This window comes from Caloenas nicobarica, chromosome 5 (assembly GCF_036013445.1).
Source record: "Caloenas nicobarica isolate bCalNic1 chromosome 5, bCalNic1.hap1, whole genome shotgun sequence".
NCBI classification, from domain to species: Eukaryota; Metazoa; Chordata; class Aves; order Columbiformes; family Columbidae; genus Caloenas; species Caloenas nicobarica.
Genome location: NC_088249.1, coordinates 34,104,846 through 34,122,941, shown reverse-complemented (window position 1 = coordinate 34,122,941; position 18,096 = coordinate 34,104,846). Strand labels below are relative to the sequence as shown.

General features: G+C 41.0%; 1 protein-coding gene across 1 annotated transcript in view; it reads left to right on the top strand.

The window, feature by feature from the left end:
* Nucleotides 1-1,984: 1,984 nt before the first annotated feature.
* The window catches only part of AVEN (apoptosis and caspase activation inhibitor), a 103,795-nt gene continuing 87,683 nt past the window's right edge, over nucleotides 1,985-18,096 (top strand). Inside the window, exon 1 of the mRNA XM_065635077.1 lies at nucleotides 1,985-2,269. Within this exon, the coding sequence (XP_065491149.1) occupies nucleotides 2,018-2,269 (252 nt within the window). The 5' untranslated portion in view covers nucleotides 1,985-2,017. The remainder of the gene's footprint in view (nucleotides 2,270-18,096) is intronic.

The following is an 18,096-nucleotide window of genomic DNA, read 5'->3' as shown; positions in this document are numbered from 1 at the left end:
TAATAATAGGGAGATAAAAAATTAAATCACAAAATCAAAATGTGCATGTACAGTATCATGACTTTGCTATCAGTCTCATAATTATTGATGCATGAACTTCACGCTTCTGAGTTGTAATGATATTTGTTGCCAAATATTAGTGATATTTTTTTCAATCTAGCTGTAAGTATTAATTAATGTGAGTTGTTAAATTTGTACATATAGTCAGCTTACAGTGATCTGCAGGCAGATTGTTCATGTCATAGATTAATTGCACCACAGATGCAGGCACAGCTTGGGTTCGCCAGCTTTCATTAGCTCTAGTTCAGCACTGAGTCTGCCAGACCTGTGCTGGCTGCACAAGGAATCGTTTAGATGTCTCTGGAATGTGCTTGCCAGTGCTGCTCCCCGTTACTTGATTTATTTGCTTGTGTTGCACTGGAGTCATGGTAAGCTAATTTACTGAGTTGCTGCACGCTATGCTCCAGAATCAAGCAGTCTTTACCACTGGTAGTAGTGCAGAGACACTACAGCCCATGATTTCACAGTATGGGAGTTTTGGTCACATTTTGCTATAAGGACTACTGGGTTTAAAACACTTCAAAAGCAGATTGATATTCTAATGTGTGTTGTCAAATGATAGCCTGTGCTCAAAAGCAACTGGGCATGCCTGCTGTTAGGGAACTGGTTAACTTTCCTGAGGATAGCACAGGTGCCTGCCTAATTTCAAGCAGAGCAGGACAAACCAGCCTAGCTCTACGGCACAGAGCTGCTCTGGTGTCCCTGCTCTGTGTCCTCAGAGCAAGACACTCCTCAAGAGGCTGCAGAGTCACCTCATGCACTTCACGTAGCATAGGCTTGTGTGTGACACCCTGCCAGCCAGGCCTTGGTTGCTTTTTCCCTTGTTTGCTACAGAAAGCTAACTTTGGGTCCTGGTCTTGGGTCACAACAACCCCATGCAACACTACAGGCTTGGGGCAGAGTGGCTAGAAAGATGTCCAGCAGAAAAGGACCTGGGAGTGTTGATCCACAGCTGGCTGAATATGAGCCAGCAGTGTGCCCAGGTGGCCAAAAAAGCCAACAGCATCCTGGCTTGTATCAGCAATAGTGTGGCCAGCAGGACCAGGGCAGGGATCATCCCCTTGTCCTCAGCACAGGTGAGGCCGCATCTTGAATCCTGTGTTCAGTTTTGGGCCCCTCACTACCAGAAAGACATTGAGGTGCTGGAGCGAGCTCAGAGAAGGGCAACGAAGCTGGTGAGGGGTCTGGAGCACAAGCCTGATGAGGAGCAGCTGAGGGAACTGGGGCTGTTTAGCCTAGAGGAGGCCTAGGGGAGACCTCCTCACTCTCTACAACTACCTGAAAGGAGGTTGTAGCGAGATGGGTGTTAGTCTTTTCTCCCACTTAACAAGGGGTAAGACAAGAGTAAAAATGTCCTCAAGTTGCACCAGAAGAGGTTTAGATTGGGTATTAGGAAAAATTTCTTCGTGGAACAGGTTGTCAAGCACTGGAACAGGCTGCCCATGGAAGTGGTTGAGTCACCATCCCTGGAGGTGTTTAAAAAACATGTAGATGTGGTGCTTGGAGACTTGGTTTAGTGGTAGACTTGGCAGTGTTAGGTTAATGGTCTTAAGGGTCTTTTCCCACCCAAACAATTCCATGATTCATGCAGCTTTTGGTAGGAGTGCTGTTTTCTAAACATTTTTTGTTTGTTTGAGATATATGTGGAAAGCTATTAACAGCAGTTTTTCACTCCTTGGTCGTTCAGACTTGCAGAGGGCACACGGGCCAACGCTCCCGAGGCTCGCCCGGGCCGGAGCCGGGCAGACTGCGGGTCCCGTCGGCCGCGGGGCCCGGGCCCACTGCCCTGCCCGCAGCCGCGCTGCCGGCCCGGCCGAGCGCTATCCGCCGCCCGCAGGGGGAGCTGCTGAGGGCGCGGGCGCCGCCATTTCCCTCTGTCGCGGCCTCTTTCCGGGAGTAGGCGGGGACCGGCGCGGCCCAGGCCACCGGCGGGGCGGGGGAAGGGCGCGGCCCGGCCATGCAGCCTGAGCGGGGCGGCAGCCGGCCCCGCAGGGAAGGTGGCCGGCACGGTCGAAGGGGGCCTGGCGGCGCGGAGAAGGCGGCCGAAGCGGCGACCGAAAGAAGCGGCGGGGATGGCCACGGCCGCGGAGGAGGCGGGGGCCGGGGGAGAGGCGGCGCTCACGGGCACCGAGGAGGAAGGGGCCGGGGCAGGCGGGAGCCTCGAGGTCGCGCTGCAGCGCCGCCGCACGCCGCTCAGCACCACCAGCGGGTAAGCGCGAGAAGAGCCCGCCCTCCGCCGCAGCGGGCCGAGGAGGGATGAGCGCGGCGGGGCCCCGGGGCGGCCGGCGTGGGGGCACAACCCTTCCGTCTCCGCCCCTGCTCCTCCCCGAGGCGGGGCCAGGCCGGCGGCAGCCCGCGGGCTGCCTCGGGAGTGGGAGGTGGTGGGGAAGGGCTGCGTGGGGGCTGGCGGGCCTGCCGGCGTTACCGGCCCGGTCAGCTCGGCACCTGCTCCGGCCCTCTGCCCCCTCTCCCTGCCGTGCGGCAGCAGCACCTGTGTGCTCTGGTGGGAACATAGGTAGGGATGATCTGGCCGAAATGCTTTTATAATTTTGCGCTGAAGATTGCAAGTCTCGTTTGAAAAATGCATCTGAAATATATATCTGTTTGCAAATAGAGACGAAGAATAGCTGAATATTTTTAGCACGGTTGATTAGAAGTTGGAATGAGCACGTGTTTTGTCCAGCCTGTGTTACTAGCAACGAAGACATGGTAACATAGCTCATCTTAGAGAATTGGTATCTGTGATTCACTGGAACATGGCATTTGTAATTAATGCAAGTAGACCAGTTAGAAATTGTTTTAGCAGATTAGAAGTAGTACAGACACGCCAAAGTGTGCCACAACTACACCTTCAGTTTCCTGTTGAGATGTTAAAATGCTTTCTACAACTCACCATGGTATGAGAACAATGCTATGCCTTTAAAAACAGTTTCCATTTATAAATGCTTTGACAGTACTACATTCAGATTATCTTGCTTCTGTTAGAGCTGTTACAACATAGAAATCATGGTTGTCCCTGGACTGGCAAAAAAATTACAATAATGTCCTAATACTGATTGATGTTGGCAGCACTGGGAGTCCTAATGTAGATGGACCAGCTGCTACCCCATTTTCAGCATCATGTTGATTAGATTCGCTTTGACTTTTATGATACCGTGGCTTCAATTGGACCCAGCCAGTGTTTTATCTGTGTTAGAACTCTAATGGTTGCTGGTGGATTTAAAAAATGTAAAATATTCATCCCTCTTGTCATTGTATTTAGATACATTTTAGCACTCCTGTTTTGGGACATAAAAGATGCAGCTGGATTGGTACAGTTACCTGGAGCCCTGCTTGGTAATTTCACTTGTAAGCGATGTAAATTGCTGAGTCCATACTGATGTGTGCAGGCAGACTTGGATTCTGGATGTGAAACAATAGTGCTTCCTCATAAGCCACAGAGGCATAGGGAAGAAGTTCAGCACCTGTATTAGCTGAGGAAACTGGATCTGATCCTGGACTGATTTCCACCCCCTAAGTCATTCAACCATTTCTTGCTAAGTTGAAATACATTTATATCTCGGTTCTCTCTGGTATTGTTGGACCTGCAGGTCTGACTTCATAATTTAAAGGGTGCACTCAGGAAGGGAATCATGTTATATGTATGTGCTCTTGTCTGGATTGTTTGAAGTACTTCAGAAAGCAGTTACAAACTGTTCTTTTGGGACAGCTTACAATATGTTTTGCCTGAGCACTGTGTTATTGACTTTGATGTGCTCTTCATCTTAGTTCATTTTTTGCCAAGGCTAATAATGGGTTAGGTGAAGTGAAGCAATAGCTATGATTTTCCCAGAACGCTGCTAAAGAGCGTTTAAGCATAATGCTCTTCCTGCACTGGAGGCTTTTGATACTAAGCACTGTATTCTCTCTTAGACCACCTGCTACAAATCTTGTGTTTATCAGCTTGGATGGGTCTGGCTTCCAGCAATCCAGCCACAGCGTCAGCAGCTGTGCCAGCCTGCAGCTGCTGCTGTCTGGTGTCACCTCTGAGCCAATCTCCTAATTTACCACTTCTGAAACAGGGAGGACCTCCTTTTTCGCCTTTTTTCTTCCGTCTGCATGGTCAGATGAGCCCCCTTGAACTGTCTTTGATGTGTGCTAGACTATGTTTTTTGAACAGATGCAGCTCTTACCTGGAAGGAAATTAACCCCTTTTATCCCCAGTTCCTTAGTGTTCTCTCTCTCTTTAGCAAAGTGACTTGTTTTACACAAGCGCATCAGCTCAGTGAGAGGGGGCTTGGCTCTGAGTAAGAGGTTTCTGCGAGAGGAACCCCCCTCCTCCATCTCTCAGTAACAGGGAGTCGGATCTTGTCAAGTGCTGGTGTGTAAATTGCAAACCTAGAGAGCCAGGTAATAAATGGGCAGTGTGAGTGGTTGTATCACATCTTCCTGCGTGCTGAGACGCTGGAGTCTTCTGTGAAAATCTCCTTTGTTGTTTTTTTAAATGGGCCTTGATAGTCCCTGGAGAAGGGAGGCTCTAAGAACTCAGTAATTTTGTAATAAGGGCAATTCTAGCCCTTTTGCTTTCTAGGGTAAAAATCGCGGAGGATTACACTGTGCATTTCCACACTGCTGGTGTCAGCTTGGCATTTTGCAGAATTTTCCTATTAGATTGATATATTTCTAACATTGTATAATCAGAACCTACATGACCTAGTATTATTTCCTGAAAACAATTTTAAGTCTATGGTCTTCTATAATTTTAAAGCTATGCTAAAATTATACTCTTTTTTTTTTTGTTTGTACCTCATTTTTTTATAGAACTATTGCTGCTAGGCTTGATATTTAAGTAATTCTTTATTGCTGGCGTTGTCTTATAAGTTTCATCTTTACCGTGTCCTCAAATATGAAAAGCTTTATGACAAAATCTACATCAAATTGATTGAAGTAACTGGATGTGGATTTGTTGAGCCTGCTATAGGCAGAGTGGTAAAATGCAAGTAATAATATAGGTGAATGGATTCAGTAAAGTGTAATAAGAGTGTTAATAAAACCAAACTTAATTAAAAACTCTTAGAAATACTTAATAATTTTTACAGGGAAGTAGAAATTGGCATTAAATTGCATGATATTTTGGCAGCAGTTAGTCTGTTGCCCTCATTTAAAATCGCTGTACATCTTTACATCTTGTGGTTTGGATGTTTTAATTTAATGGTTCCTAAACTTGCATTTGAAGCTACAGGAGGATGTTTCTTCTCCCTGTTGTACAGGTCAGAAGTAAGTTTAGTAGTGGCACATTCAGTTCTCAGTTTCCTGTGGCCAGGCTGGACAGCACTTTACATGTTTTATACTACTCTAATTCTTTGTTTTCAGTAATGGGTGATCGACTGTGCTACTTGCAAAGCCTATCAAAACCCAGTACTTGCCGAGTCAATTCTCCTCTCCTCTGCTGGTTGCTAATGTAGAAGGAGATCAGGGTGCTATTTGTTTATAAATAATTGACTTAATTGTACCCTCTGTGGTAGATCCAGCTGTAGATTAGAGTTTTAAAGATGAAAGCTTTCATGATTTCTGTCAGCTCCTGAGGAGATGATAGCTCTCGGAGGAACTCCCCAGCTCCGCTCCTGAAACAAGATGCTGCATCTCTCAAACAAGGAATTGGTTTAGAAACCATGAAGTAAAATATTCTTACCCCTTGTGAAGAGGAAAAAGACTCTTGCACTTGTTAGGTCTTGTTGTAAATAGTGTGCATGTTAACTGGCTTGATTACTGAAGATTTTGTGTCCTCCCTTCAAAAATGAATCCGAGTCTAATTATGACCAGCTGGTTTACCAAATGGCAGATTTCTTTGTAGATCTGTCATCTTGAATAATTTTCCATTGTTTCTGTCTGCTTTAACTCAACTATTCTATGTTAAATTAATATAACACATTTGCAATTATTCATTTTTAGTAAAATAATGTGGAATTACAATGCTTGAAGTAAAAGGTCTGATTGACTGGCCCAATATTACCTCCCACTTTTATTCCAGCCCATCTAACTTGCTAGAAATTCATATGTTACGTACTGTCAGATTTTTTTAAATTGCTCTCTCTATGAAATCTAAGCTATTAAAACAAAAGCAACTTTCTAAAATTGTGGACACTGGATTTTATTTTGATGGTCCTTGACGACATCCATTTGTGGGTAGTTTAAGGAGACTTTCTTTTGTCTTTTTGTGTTTATTACGTTTGCAATTGACGAAGTATTATTTTATTTTCAGTGGTACACTGTGTGTACATGTGATGTATGCTATTACTTCAGTGCAATTGGAATTGCCAGCTTTGTTTTAATGTTCCTTTTTCTGTCTTTGGGCATTGATTGCAGTAAGTGTTTTACTTTTAAAGAATGGAGGTTAACAGACCAATTTTAGTGCAGCCTTTCTTACTTATGGTTAGTTTCAAGATTATATCCCGTTGATTTAGTGTTTATTATATCTTCATTGTTGTGGTCCATGCACATGTAGAACTGATCTAAGGCAACATCTAGTGCTGTCAGCATCAGATAAATTTTTCCGAATTAGTATGAGCTAAATCTTTACAGTTCAAGCAGCTGCAAAAAGCAGTCTGTTCACAGGCATGGTAACAAAAGCTTGGATTTTTCAAATACAGATACATTTGATTTCCTTTACAACACTGTATCAGAGCTTGTGCGGATTGGAGAAGAATAGATTTCTGGATCCTGAACACAATAAATCTTTCGACGTTTTTTGTTAATATTCTCAAAAGCAACTAGGAAAAAACTGATTTATTAATGTATATCAGTTTGTGAACTGTACTTAATTACTAATGAGGTGTGAAGAGCTTCCCTTCTCACGAGTTTCTCTTCTGTGATGAGGTGTGAAGAGGCACTGATTGTGAATGAAGTATGGATTATTTTTTTTGGGTGTATTGATTTAGATTAAACCTCTTGAAAAGTGTGTGTACAAGTGGTTGGAAACTTCTTTAGGGTTGGTTCAGAGTCAAACTGGTGTTTGTTAAATAGGATTCTGCAAAGCTTCATTCTATATCTCTTCCTGTTCAGTGTTTCCATTAATAATTCTGATGAAGAAGTAAAATATACAATGTTAAAATTTGCGGACAGTGCTAAACTGGACAGGTAGGCAGGAAGGTGGAGGACAGAACATAGTCTTAACAAATGGGAGAAATAACCTGCAGTAGGATGTAATTCAAGGTCAAATATAACACAACTACATTTACATAGAAAAAAATCTGCAGAGGTGTGTGACTGGTTAAGCTGCAATTTTATAGAAGGGAGCTGGCAGCTTAATGGATGAGAAAGTATCAATTAGCAATGCAGTCACATTGAAGAACTGGTTCTACTTCTGCAAGTTTTGTACCAGCTAAGGAAAAGCTCAGAGAGAAGAAATGAAGAAACATGTGAAGTCTAGAAGATATGACATAGGAGGAAAGGTCAAAGGACCTGGTTCTCTCTGTTGTGGTGTATGTTGTGTTTTGTGTTGTTTTTTTTTTTTGTCTGAGTAGGAGGAAACTTTGAGGAAGCCTGGGTAGCAATGTTTCATTAAGTTGAAAGATTAATTTTAGGCAGGACAAGAAGAAAAACATTGTTAAGAAGGAGTAGCTTTAAAATGAGTATTGAAAATAAAAATTGAGACTGAAAGGGTAGGTAGACTGTGTAATGCATGGTGTAGGAAGTATATGGAGATCAGTACAGAAAAATATTGTCAGAGGTTTTAAGAATATGGTGAAGGTTACAGAGCCAACTCAGTAGAACTGATGTGTAACCACTTGTCACAGCCTTATTTTTTTCTTTTCTTTTTTCAAGGCTGCATTTGCAATAGAAGAAGAGAAATGCTTTTTACTCAGCCAAAGTTAATTTATTCTTTTCAGTTTCTAGACAATAGAAAAAACTGCTTTTTACAGTGCTGGGGATTGCAATGTTTCATAATAAGCCCTGATTTCTTTGGTGTGGAATGGTTTGGTGATATTTATTGTTATTCCTTCATTGTATTTTACCACCTTCATTGCTGATTTAACTTGGGACACTTGTACTGAAAGCATCCCATCACACAGGTGAACGTGGAGCATCATTGCAGCAGAACAGTTTCATCTGACATTTTTTTGGTAACTTGGATTTTTTTGTAGTTTGGATGGCTGTGCATTTCTGTCCCCACCTACTTAAATGCCTTTTTTTTTTTTTTTTTTTTCTCTCAAGCCTCTGGGTTAGTAATTTGGTAACTTTCCAACAGGTTGTCCTGAAACTTTGTTAGCTTAAACAAAGAACTTTATCAGCTCCATATTTTGTTAATTATATGAAATACAAGTTTCAATCATTAGCTTATTTAGATTTAATTATCCCATAGAGTGAGTGGATTTTATTCAGAGGAAATGTAAAATGCTAATAGCTTGAATACTGGAGAAGCTCTCCCAAGAACTTCCCATCATATTTAACTAAACATCTTAGAACTTAGGGAAGAACTAAAACTATGGATTTAAGAATCTGTGCTCTCCATCCAAGTACATTTTGGCAGTGGAACACTGCGGGTAGGGCCCAGGAGGTTGGGTGGGCAGCTGTGCTGCCGTGCGGCTCAGCGCGCATCCTCAGGCAGAGATGGTGCCCAAATTGAATGGTGTAGAGTAAGGATGTGTACATGTCACAGGATGGGGATGTTTTTCTCATCTCAGGGTGATGTGTTCTGAACATACAGCGGAACATATGAAAATCACACATATGCGTGAATTATTAGGACTCACTACTGGGTATTCATTGCAAACACAACTCTGAAGGAAAGTTATTTGTAGGAAGGGAACACTTAGTAATTTGGAGCTAAAAATCTTGTTGTGCTACTGGGATGAGTAGTTAGTCCCAGATAATATCATACAGAGTTTTGTATGGGTACGTCAACTGAGAGATAGTGGGTATTTATGCTGAAGAATAAACAAGTTTGTATAAGTGACAAAATTTGATTAAAAACTTATTCCATGCAGTACTGCTTCTGTCTTCCTCACAAAAGTAACTGAGTAGTTTCAGGAGCCCTGCTATGGGTTTTCAGCCAGTCTAATGGTACTGCACAGCCTTTTGTAGCTATCAGAAGGTTTCACTGTGTTTTAAAGAAAAAAAATGCTGATTATTGATTTAGTGATGATTTAGAGCCCTATAACAAGGACAGAGGAATATTTTGTATGGGTTATCATAATCAAAAGATTTCAAGCCTGTGTGATTTGGTGTTCTATGGTAAAACGTAGAGGGGGTCCATTTCCCGCTGTTCTCTTTCATGTATGCAATTCCTCTGTGGTGTGGGTTTTTTTTTTTTTTTTTTAAAAAAAAAAAAAACAAAACAAAAACCAACAAGGCTTTAACTCTTCTACAGATAGACTTAATAATACATCCTGCTGAAAAACCTGTAAATCTGCTGGAGTGTCTGAGAACCTTGCCTCAAGGTCCTGTTTCTATTCCTGCTTTACTTTTCCCTCAGGAGCCCCGTACAGTTACAGACTGTACAGACTTTCACTTTAACCCTGGAATAGCCAGGATCTCTGTCTTGTAGAGAAGAGTGATGATTCTGGGCCACAGCTCTTCTAGGCTACTGATCTGTTGCTGGCATGTTGTGATGCCTTGAGCTTTTTCTGATTGCCTGACACACTAAGGGTTTGTTGTTTTTTTGGCGATTCCTTCCCCCCTCTTCTCCCCCTCTTCTCCCCCTCTTCTCCCCCTCTTCTCCCCCTCTTCTCCCCCTCTTCTCCCCCTCTTCTCCCCCTCTTCTCCCCCTCTTCTCCCCCTCTTCTCCCCCTCTTCTCCCCCTCTTCTCCCCCTCTTCTCCCCCTCTTCTCCCCCTCTTCTCCCCCTCTTCTCCCCCTCTTCTCCCCCTCTTCTCCCCCTCTTCTCCCCCTCTTCTCCCCCTCTTCTCCCCCTCTTCTCCCCCTCTTCTCCCCCTCTTCTCCCCCTCTTCTCCCCCTCTTCTCCCCCTCTTCTCCCCCTCTTCTCCCCCTCTTCTCCCCCTCTTCTCCCCCTCTTCTCCCCCTCTTCTCCCCCTCTTCTCCCCCTCTTCTCCCCCTCTTCTCCCCCTCTTCTCCCCCTCTTCTCCCCCTCTTCTCCCCCTCTTCTCCCCCTCTTCTCCCCCTCTTCTCCCCCTCTTCTCCCCCTCTTCTCCCCCTCTTCTCCCCCTCTTCTCCCCCTCTTCTCCCCCTCTTCTCCCCCTCTTCTCCCCCTCTTCTCCCCCTCTTCTCCCCCTCTTCTCCCCCTCTTCTCCCCCTCTTCTCCCCCTCTTCTCCCCCTCTTCTCCCCCTCTTCTCCCCCTCTTCTCCCCCTCTTCTCCCCCTCTTCTCCCCCTCTTCTCCCCCTCTTCTCCCCCTCTTCTCCCCCTCTTCTCCCCCTCTTCTCCCCCTCTTCTCCCCCTCTTCTCCCCCTCTTCTCCCCCTCTTCTCCCCCCCTTCCTCTCCTCGGTTTCAGGCTATATTACTCAGGTTATGCTGCTTTGCTGACTTCACTGGCTTTTTATGTTCCTGTTAACTTGTAACACTAGATGGAACTTGTAACAGTAACATGCCTGTGGAAGCAACAGAAGCTCAAATGATGCCATACTCCTTATTTCTTTTCCTTCCACTTCACCCTAATTGTTACCAAGGGTATTAAAAGGTTATTGCTTCAGAGTGAAACTTATTTGTAGAGGTGATGTTCAAAAATGAATTGTGCTAATGAGAAAAGTTAGTTTTTTCAGTATGTTTTGCACACCTCTTTGTACGTAGTTTTAATTACTGTCAATGATATTTTTTTGGATGCAAATTTGCCTTGTGGGATACATTATAATACTGGTGGACTCAAAGTTGCTTCCCTCCTGTTGTTAGAACCACAGTGGAGGTTGTCCAGCAGTTGTCCAGACAGTTGAGCACTGTCTAGAGCTCACCACTGTAAATGGATGCTGAGGTCTCCTGCAGTTGGTGTTCTGTGTGCACCTGGGGCTGGCAACCAGTGCACACTGTTGCAGGTAAAGATGTGATGTGCACAAAAAATCCTGGGGTCATATTGCATCCCAATGAGTACAGCCCAGCTCTCCTTTACCCTGTTGGTAATTTGACATTAGGGCGTTTAAGACCTTGGACAATGATTCTTTACTACTTCATCTCGTGTTGTGTGTTTGTTTTAGGGAAGTGCATTCTTTAAGACTATTTGGAAAATTATATTTCAGAGGATTTCCCCCCCATCTCCTCCAAAGAAAGGTTAGAGATGAATGAGGAAGTGGTGTCTATGGCTTGAGTGGTGATCTCTAAAATGTCCGCATAAGTTGCACTCAGATTTGATATATAAAAAACAAAGGTGTGTGTTTTTTGTTCTTTGGGGTTTTTTTAAGTGAATGCAAAGACAGATATTTGAAAACATCCCTGATACTATACCACCCTGGTGTAGTTATAAAACAATTTCACAAAGATGGTTTAAAAATGAAACAACATTACTGTTGCTTGAGCCTCTCAAGAGACTGATAGTCACAGAATAAACTTGGAGATACAACACAGTGGAGTTTTTCATGAGCACTTGATATTACATCTGTTTGTACAGAATTGTACAGAGCCTTGTTTAATGACAGGCTTTTTACAGATGATCTGTCTAGATAGGAGTAATGGTGGGGTGGTTTTTTTTTTTTTTTTTTTTTTTTTAGTTGTAAATAGGTTTGAACATAACTTGTCAGGATCTAGACTTTTTCTTCTATCAGGTTGGATTTTGACAACTGCTGTGATGCTTTTAGGGAGGAAACTTTGGTTCACTCTTTATCTACAAGTTACATACTGTGGAAGACTATAGTTCATACCAGCTCATAGTGACATGACAAATCTGAATTACCCATAAAACATTTTAAAAATCAAGAGGAGGGAAATATTTTTGTTATCAAAGTTAGTAAGACAGCTTCTAGAACCATACTTTGTGAGCATTGAAGCAGTAGCAGTTTTATGTAAAAACTTCAAGACCAAGTCTCTTGTGTGCTTCATGAGATGTATTTCCCTTTAACTGGAACATCATTCCTGTTATGCAAAACATATGTTTTGGAATAGGATGTCTCTTCTTGGCTAATTCTATCTTAAACTAACTAAAAGTGATTTCCAGTATCCAACATTTATGAAGTGGTCTTAGGAATTCATCTGTCTTTCAAAATTTCTCATTCTGTACAATAGAGACTAGAAGCTTTTTTCTTTGTGCTACCTGTTCTCTCAGCTGCCCTTTCTGCTAATTAAGCTTCTCTTTAGCTTTGGTAGATCTCTCTAAAGGTCGCCAATAGAGCAAACTAGTGAAGAGGATTACCCTTTGCAGGGATACTTTTTTTCTTTCATGGAAGAACCTTTCTGAACGCTCTTCCTTCCTTAGTCTAAAGGAAAAAAAAAAGGCATTAGTTTTTTCCGTTTTCCTTCAAGTTGAAAAAGTGGTTTACAGTAGAAACTTAAGCTTGTACCGGAGGAGCTATGATGGCCAGGTGAGCAAAATAAGGAAGTAAATAGTTTCTGTTAATGAGAGGCGGTGCTTAAATATTACTGGAGATTCACTACAAATTCATCAACAGGTAAATATACCAACATGAGATGACTGTGAACATTCAAACGTGTATGAACTCATCCCCATTAATATTTTGAAGAGATAATTTTTAACTTAGGCTGTCATGCTTGTCACTGTAATGATGGAATAGATGTAACGTTTGGCAATACTACTTAATCTTACTAATACTGTTGAAAAATCTTAAAGTGTGATGCACAATATATTAAATATCAAGGTGTGTGTGTGAGGTTTTTTGTGGGTGGTTTTTTTTTGTGGGTTTTTTTTTTTTTTTTTTGGTCTTTCCATCTCATTAGGTATAGTCTGGGAAAAATAAAGTATAAAACCAAAAGAATTTGCAAATACCTATACTGACTTGTTTAAACTGACTGCCAAGCATGGCAATTAAGTGACTTTTACGAATGCTTGTTTTCTGTTGAATAATTGGAAGGGGAAAAAATCTTATCTAAATTATGTGAAACCCTGAAGGAGGAAGTATAATGAAAAGTGGTTTAATTATTTTCAGTGAGACAGCAAAGCAGATTGATGCGCTTATTAATAATAATTGTTTCTTGCCTTATTGTATCCTTTGTTAGCCACTGAAAATGCTGTTTATGATGCAGAAAAAATGTCTCTTAATGAAGTAATGTATTATTTTCAGTTGTTTCTCAAAATATAAAGGAAAATCATCTTTCTGTCTGCCAGTTTACATTAGAAGCATCTTGTGCATAAGGTTACAGAGCCATTAGCACTGATGCTTTTTTGTAAAAAGGCAGCCAGCGGACACACGGAGGCTATTTTAGATACAGAGTGCATGAGGGAAAGGTTTCAATCTGCAATGAGTAACGAAGCAAAGGATTTGGAGAATGTGGAGAAAATAAACAAGTTCAAACTGCAGTCTGTTTTCTTCCCAGTTTCAAATACAAAGTACAGTCAATTTTTTTTCACTTCTTGGATAAGTGACTTGCCATTGCGCTTTAAGTACTTTTTGAACTGAATTTTCCTCAATTAGTTTTTTTTCAGTTTTTTTGTACTTTATGCAAAAACATGACAGTGTCATAAAGGTAGAGCAGAAATGAAAGAATGATGTGAAGTGGTGTGGTGGTGGTGGTTTTTTGGTGTGTTTTTTGGTTTTGTTGTTGTTGTGTTTTTTGTGTGTGTGTTTTTGTTTCTTTTTCTTGTGTGTGTGTGTGTGGTCATTGGGCATCTGCATGGCGCACAGGCCACCAGCTTCTCAAGTTCTCCTGCTGGGAGTGTCCACTTGCTGTATGAAGTAGAACAGATCTGGCTGAGAAAACAGGCTCCTTCACCCATTTCAGAGTATGCAGAGTCAGTATGTTCTCATGGGATGTGGGAGATCCAGCTTGAAATGCATTTGTGCAGACAAGGGAATTGAATTTATTTCCACTTTCTGGATAAAATGCTATAGTTCTGCAGTAGCTGAATAAACATGGACTGTATTTATTTACACTGTCTCTTTGAGATGCTTTGTTTTGGCACTCCCTTTTCTTACAGCCTGTCCCCATCTATTCTCAGGTCACTTGGGGACAAACAACATTTTTTTTCTGGAGAAAGTTTTATGTTTCTGTCAAAAGTGTACAGTGGTGATGTAGTTGTTAGAGGTTTTTGATAAATTCTTGTATCGCTGTTGCCTGCAGCAGGCGACTGCTTTGAGACCAAGTGCATGCCACACATCGGTGATACAAAATTCCGCTTCTGACTTGCCTGAGTCAGGACAGTGTGATGTGTCTACACATTTGTTTTAATTATCTGTGTTATGTTGATATATAGACAGAATCTCCAAACACGTTCATTGTTAATTCTCAAACTATAGTATAGCAGTTGGAGAATGTACAGCTAGCTCTGGGAGCTATAATACTACCTATACCATCAAACTATACTACTAAAAGAGCTTCAAAATGCGGGTGTGGTGTATTGCTGCCTTTTGTTTTGGAGGAGCATCATAGAGACACATCCATCACACAGCTATAGTTTGAATTACAGTGCATGTGGACTCAACACAAGCCTATCTCTCTTGGCGGCAAACCCACTATGTTTGGCAGTAATTTGCTGCGTTCTGGGACAGCACGTTGCAGGGTGCCTGGGGGAGCTCCAGCCCTCTTTTGCTGAGCTGGCGCTGGCAACGGGGGCACCGACTCGCACAAGGAAAGTTGATAATGGAGACTGTGAGCAGCTGCTTTTCTGCTCCACTTGGGTATATACTGTCAGGGAAATGCTGCCTTGGTTATGAGGCAGGGATTCCAGTCCCTAAGTTTGGAAGCATGTACTTGATGAATTACTTTTATGCTCATTTTCCCTTTCCTTGCACCGCTATGTTGACTGTGCGGTTTGCAGACATCTATGAAAATGGAAAGGAAAAAAACCTGGTCTTCCTCACTGACCAGGCCACACATTTCTCACATCACTGAAAAGACAAGAAAGAAGAAGGGTTTTGGTGTCTGTTTGTAAAATGGGTAGTTAGTACTCTTTGCGTCTTTTCTGTTTTTCCACGATTTAAAGGAAGAAATTAATTTTAATATTGGTCTCAGAAATGCTGTTTAAAACCCTGGGAGTTGAAGATAGTATCTTTTTGATGTAGCATTGCTGTTTTATGTAGTTATCTTGTCTAGCGTGATTCAATTATTTTTTAAATCGGTGTAATTCAATATATGTATATATCTTGCTTGTTCCTTGGTATGTGGTTTCGCATTCAGCTTTATAGTTATGCATTTTGTTTGCATGTTAGGCGGTCTGCTTTTTATCCTTAGTATCTTTTATATAATTTATTGTTCATTGATTTACTATGTGGCTATGTATTTGTCCTAAAAATTATCCATTTCTGACCCCCATTTCTGAAAATATCGTCAAATGAGGCTATTTGTAACTCCAGTCTTACCGCTTTGTCGTGCCACACCATAAATGTAATAATGCAACTTAATTTAAAAAATGTATGATGGCTGCATCTGCCAGTTTGTTGATAAAAGGATAGTAGAGATGTGAGGTTTTTCAGTAGCATGTGAAATTATAATTAGGAAATGGCAGTATATTAGTAATGACAGATTAAGACTTAGGGACTATGCTACTGACAGTGTTGCAGGCGTAGTGAAAGGGGGGAGGAAAGCAGAATACTGTTCTTTTGAACTTCTTATATAGTACCTTTTTAGGGTTTCAAATTAGTAGAGTATCTCGTTTTACAGCTTTAATTTTCATTATATGAATATTTTTGTGTTTGCAACATGCTGTTATGTGATGATTGATCTGAAAAGGTGAGAGATGTTTGATATTTTAATTTAAATTCAAGATAGAATTTCCCAACGTAAACCAAACATCAATACTTTTATACTGAACCTCTAAAATGATGCATTACACATCTCAGTAACTATCTTAAAGCAGTAGCTGAAAAAGGGGACTAAAACCAGTTGCAAATGTTCTAAAGTTTGTGTTGAAAGTTGTACCGATCAACATAAATATTTGGACCAAAGTATATTTTTAAAATTTTTATTTAAAAATGTGTGAAGTCGACAAAGAGCATGTGTGTCTATGTGTGTGATGTGGAACAGGAATAGTAATGGAGAATCTGCAAGCCTTTAATGGAAAGAAAAAAAAATTGGCTTTAGAAAGACAAGTTTTAACATCGCAGGAAATGACAGCCAAGGACATGGCTTCCCAGTGCACGTAGCCAGTCCAGTGGTAACTGCTGCCAGATACGAAGGAAGAACCTGCTTCCCAGCTCCCGTGTTTCATGGGTCGCTTCCAGCCTCGCTAACCATTGTTTGTGCTTGTCTGATTCTGCTGTGAACCGATACAAGGAACTTAAGCTGGCAGAACATTAGCAGTAGGAAAGAGAAGAAAACTACTGATTATTTTTCTTCCATTTTTGGTGGACAATTTCAAAGAATACTGTTCTGTTTGGCGTCTTTCAGAATTTTTTGTTCTTTAATGCTGTGCCAATCGAAAATATAACAGTATGGGTGAAAATCACTAGTTATTTTCATGTTTCGAAATCCATAGAAAAATAACGTCTTACTCTTTGTGCTTTCTTTTTTACAAAATAGAAGCACTTAAAAAGCCATAGCTTTTAACTTGGAACTAAATATTATCAAATATTTTTGTATTTAAAGGTAGCAAATAGTTATCTTGTTACTGAAATGTAACAAGTTTTGGAGAACTCTTTTCATTCTTAATATAACACAGCTGAAGTATTTCTAAAGGTGGTGTTTGTGGTGGTGGTGGTTTGTTGTTGTGGTAAAAAATTGATTTATTGAGAAACTTTGTCACGTATTTTCCCTTGAATGAGAAACCCTGAAGCTTCTTCATTATATTGGTTTTGATCTTGGTAGAGAGTTGCCAGATTTGTGTGTGTGTTTTGGTTTTGGTTTGGTTTGGTTTGGTTTTTTTCCCCTAAAAGTGTGTATGTAGGGGGTGTTAAATAAACATTAGACTCGTCTGTGTGACTGAGGTGTTCTCTAAACTTTACTCTTTTGAGCAGACTTTATGAAATAACTTTTGTTCATTAGGATCAAGACTCAAATTTTTCTCTGTTCTGCAGATGGATGCTGTTTTGAGTGAGCTATTTACATAATTTGCCATACTTTTACTTCATCATTGATGTGATTGCAGAAGTACAAAGCTTTTCAATACTTATCAGTTTATAACAGATTATTAATTGACTCATGAAGACTAGCAAAATAGCTATATGCTTTAAAAAGTCTGTTCCTAAACTGTTGAGGTGAATAAATAGCCTCAATAAACTTTGATTCCGTGATGTTACAGAGCTCCTTGTATGTGTTCTTTACGAGTTGTTGTTAAGGCTGTTAATACAACTGCTTGTGCAATTTTAGAAGCGCTAGAATAAAACAACAAATGAAACCATAAGATTTAGGTATACTATCAGAGGTTTTCAAGCCCTTAGTGGACAAAGCCCCAACCTCCTTGGTCTGATTTGATTTTTGATGTTCTTTTGTGTAAGTGGTTGGACAAGACGACCTCTTGCAATCTCTTTCAGCTTGGATTAGTCTATAATACTGTGATATTAACACAGAAGAATTGAATCCATTTCTGAATGCAGTCAATCTGTAGTTCAGCTCAGGATATGTCTGTTTAGGAACAGCAAATTTGGTAAGAGCAAATAACTTTCTGTAGAAATTTTCCCTAACCTATCCAGAATACTAAGTAGAATTTGGTTTTAGAATATGACACACAACATTCACATATGTGGATCCATATGTATGCAATATATAAACCCCCTGACTTTGACAAATACAACCTATACATAGGAACAATCAATAATCTAACTGAAAACGCTATAACCTTTGTAGCAATATACTTACTTTGTAAGGTTTTCTTGAAACGTGTTATTTCTGTCAAGAAAGAGTCTCTTATTTTATGTTTGTACTCATATTTTTGACTGCATGTAAGAAAAACATTCAACTTTCTTGAGTTACTGTCAATTCAAAAGTGATCGAGCTGCCAGGTTTTGTGCAGGTCCATGTGACAATTTTGTATAAATTGCTTGATGAGTTTGTAGAGTTGCCAGTAACT